General features: G+C 32.7%; 1 protein-coding gene across 1 annotated transcript; it reads left to right on the top strand.

Annotated features, from left to right (window-relative positions):
• The first annotated feature begins 615 nt into the window (after nt 1–615).
• LOC100814467 ((+)-neomenthol dehydrogenase) lies at nt 616–3,413 on the top strand. Its single transcript, XM_003520133.4, has 4 exons — nt 616–726; nt 1,049–1,316; nt 1,765–1,950; nt 2,689–3,413. The coding sequence occupies exons 1-4, from the start codon at nt 680–682 to the stop codon at nt 3,097–3,099; spliced, it is 912 nt and encodes a 303-aa protein (XP_003520181.1). The 5' UTR covers nt 616–679; the 3' UTR covers nt 3,100–3,413.
• Nucleotides 3,414–3,709: the final 296 nt, after the last annotated feature.

Below are 3,709 nucleotides of genomic sequence, written 5' to 3'. Positions count from 1 at the left end.
CATGACGGGTATATTCTAATTTAAATTCAATAATAATAAAAAAATTGTTATCGTGATCTAATCATACGTGGTGATTAGAGTAAGATGAACTGAGGAATGCATATTTATCGATTAGTTTAATTATGACGCAGCCCCTGGAAGAAGACTTGGCAATGCAAATTAGTAAATAACACGTTCCATTTTTTCTCTGTTATTTTATAGTTATAACCCGGTCACCGCCACTTTCTCCACTCTGGACTCATAGTTGCATCGAGTGATTGAAATTTTGGATCATTTTTTATAAACAAAATGTTAATACGAGGATCATTTAAAATAATTTATCAACACCAATTTTTTTATTATCGTTAATCAATGAAAATTACTTATTTGAATCATAGGTTTAATAGAACATCTCATATATACTATGATCGATTAATAGTTAAAACAGACTTATATCAATAAATTGTTTTAAAAGAGATTTATACTAATATTTTATTTATAAAAATGACCGAAAATAATTTATCACTCGGTTATATTATATATTATTTTGCTGAGTCAGGTCTTGTTCCTTAATCACAATAATGCATGTAAGTGTGTGTGGCCCTATATATATATATAGCAACCCAGCATACATATATATTTCATTCCTGCATTAATTGACTCTAGTTGATATTTTCTTTTCTCATACACCTACACATATATGGAACCGGAGCATTATTTTCCTTCTCCTTCACTATGCTTAACCAGGTAGGCCATCTATCTATGTATGTGTTAATTTGTGTAACCAAGTATGAACAAAACCTAGATAAAGTAGTATGTGTTTAATTAATACTGTTTTCTAATCAAAATTGGATTCACCTCGATAATCATGCCTAATAAACGATCAATAAGACTATTATCAAGATAAAATTCTAATTCTAATGGGAGAACAGTACTAAACAATTCTTATAAAACCATATCTAAGTTTTGTTTGTACTCGATACATATATAATACGTGTAATCAAGGTTTGCATGTTGTGTTGTTCCTTATTGTATTTGTTTTAATTAAGTGATTGGTGAATGAATGAAGGTGGTGGTCGAGGGAGACGGTGGCGGTGGTGACCGGAGGAAACAAGGGCATAGGGTTTGCATTGGTGAAGCGTCTTGCGGAGTTGGGAGTGAGTGTGGTGCTAACTGCTAGAGATAAGCAAAGAGGGGAAGCTGCAGTGGAGAATCTCCGAAAACAAGGCCTTGGTGATTATGTTCACCTTCTACTTCTTGATGTCTCTGATCCCCTTTCTGTGTCAACCTTTGCATCCTCCTTCAGAGCCAAATTCGGAGCCACCTTGGATATTCTTGTGAGTATTAATTCATTATTTTAAACTTGACATCAATTATGTGTTGATTTAAAATTAATTCAATCCCTATCATGTCACATGTGCACATGCTATGTATCTCTCAAAGTCAAAACAAATTAAAGAGATCGATCTAGTGTACGTGTTTGGAAACCAAATGAATCCAATACCAACGGACTTTTAATGAAATTAAGTTACAATAACATATATAACATAGTTACTTTCAAATTTTTGCATTAGAACACATAATTTCTCCGTTCAATGAGATTTCATTTCTAATCCAAACACACACCCCTATTGGTTGAACTACATCGTAAAAAAAATCTAATACATTAATGATTGATATGCCTTTTACAATAATACCTAATGGAAATGAAATTTAAAATTAAATTACATTATTAGATTGATCCTAGTGAATTTAACTATATGTGAATATATTGTGATAATTCAGGTGAACAATGCGGGAGTGTCCTACAATGAGTTGGACGAGAACTCAGTGGAGCACGCAGAAAGCGTCATAAAGACTAACTTCTATGGTTCCAAGTCGCTGATTGAAGCTCTTCTCCCTCTCTTTCGATTCTCTTCTTCTTCCATCACTCGTGTTCTCAACGTTAGCTCAAGGCTTGGCTCTCTCAATGTAATTCTACCTCTATTTCTTTTATTCATTACTTTATTTTACTAGCTAGGAGGGTCTATTCCAATACAAGGTATAAATACAATAGTACAACTTGGTTTTTCTATAATCTTTCTTTTAAATTCCATTTGTGTACGTCCACTTTCTTTCTACTTGGTATTTGGTTAGTTTATCTCCAAATATTTATCATTATTTAACAAATTAAGAAAGCATTACTTATTATTTTTCCAACAATATTTATTGGTATTTTGATTAAATATTTTGTAAGAAATGTATATTAGTATTATCTTGAAAGACAGAATATAAAACTGAGGGAATCTTTCTCTTTTCTCTCTCTCTTTCTTTTTATTCTTTTCTTATAAAGCTTCCTTTTGTTCACACTCATATTTCACACTGTAGAAAGAAATGTGAGACAGTCACTATCTTAGTTTCTTATAAACTTGAGTGAAAATTCAAACTCTAGCTAGACGACTCTTATATGTGTGATAGAATTTATTTTTTTTAAAAAATGATAAATAATAATGAAGTATTGGAGTGATTTGGTGTTCACATATAACTACTGCTGCTTTTTTCTTATTTCTTATTCACCTAGGAGTAATTGATCTTTCTATTTTCAGTAAAAAAAAATGTTATTTGTCACATGTATTATAAGTGCTCAAAAATATAAAAAAATATGTTAATAAAATATTAAAGAAAAAAGTGTTAGAGATAATGTCTCTAACATTATATTTGTATAAGCAGAAGGTAAGAAACGCGGAGATAAGAGCGATGTTAGAGCGCGAGGACTTGATGGAAGAACACATCGACGGAGTGGTGAGAGCGTTCCTCGGAGATGTGAGAAACGGAACGTGGAAGAGCCATGGCTGGCCATCGTATTGGACGGAATACGCGGTGTCGAAGCTAGCATTGAATGCCTACTCAAGAATGTTGGCAAAAAGATACTCATACGAAGGAAGTGGGTTGAGTGTGAATTGTTTTTGCCCTGGTTTCACTCAAACCGCAATGACTAAAGGCAAGGGCACGCACACCGCCGATGACGCCGCCGCACTCGCCGCCACCCTTGCCTTGCTTCCGCCGCACCTCTTGCCCACCGGAAAGTTCTTTTCGCTTGGAAAGAAGGCAACATTCCTCAACGCTACTTCTAAACTATGATCATCCACCTATAGTAGTCTACTTACGTACTTTCAACTGCACTACGTTAATTACTACGTGCCCTCTAATTAATTAATTATAATCAAGAGAAATGTTTACATTGTAACACACTCTTTATTTCCTTTATCATTAAGTTTTTTTTATAGATAAATGTTACTTGTTAATTATTAATTTTTTTTGTTAGCGGAAAGAATTAAACTTGTAATCTTTCACTTTTTTTTTATCTCACAATAAACCTTGTTTATCATCAAGATTGATCAACTGGCTCGAATTATTTTAGTTTAAATAATTATATTAATTTTATGTTTTGAATATTCACTGCGTTGAGAAAGAATATTTTTTTACCGCCATAAGAGTTCTAGCGGGCGACAAAAATTGCCTTAACAAAAGATGCATGTGAACCATAAAATAAAAAACACTCTTGTTTAATTATTTTTATTTATTTAACGTATAAGCTAGGTAGATAGTATTATTAACGAATATGTAAAATGTGTGTACTCGAGTTGTACCAAATACTCTAGCTAATTGGTGAAAAGTCTCCATCGAATCCATTGAAGAACTTTTGTTTAATTGTTGACGCCACCATTTTCAACTAAGTATCGAAAATAGC

The sequence above is a fragment of the Glycine max genome, chromosome 2 (genome assembly GCF_000004515.6).
Source record: "Glycine max cultivar Williams 82 chromosome 2, Glycine_max_v4.0, whole genome shotgun sequence".
NCBI lineage: Eukaryota > Viridiplantae > Streptophyta > Magnoliopsida > Fabales > Fabaceae > Glycine > Glycine max.
The sequence above is the reverse complement of the archived record's forward strand: the minus strand, read 5'-3'. Positions and strand labels throughout refer to the sequence as shown.

What these genes read in the sequence shown, in the direction of transcription:
- LOC100814467 (XM_003520133.4), top strand. Translation starts at nt 680, where the DNA reads ATGGAACCGGAGCATTATTTTCCTTCTCCTTCACTATGCTTAACCAG. An exon ending in CCTTCACTATGCTTAACCAG is followed by an intron (nt 727 to 1,048) that starts GTAGGCCATCTA and finishes GAATGAATGAAG; the next exon opens with GTGGTGGTCGAGGGAGACGG. An exon ending in GAGCCACCTTGGATATTCTT is followed by an intron (nt 1,317 to 1,764) that starts GTGAGTATTAAT and finishes GTGATAATTCAG; the next exon opens with GTGAACAATGCGGGAGTGTC.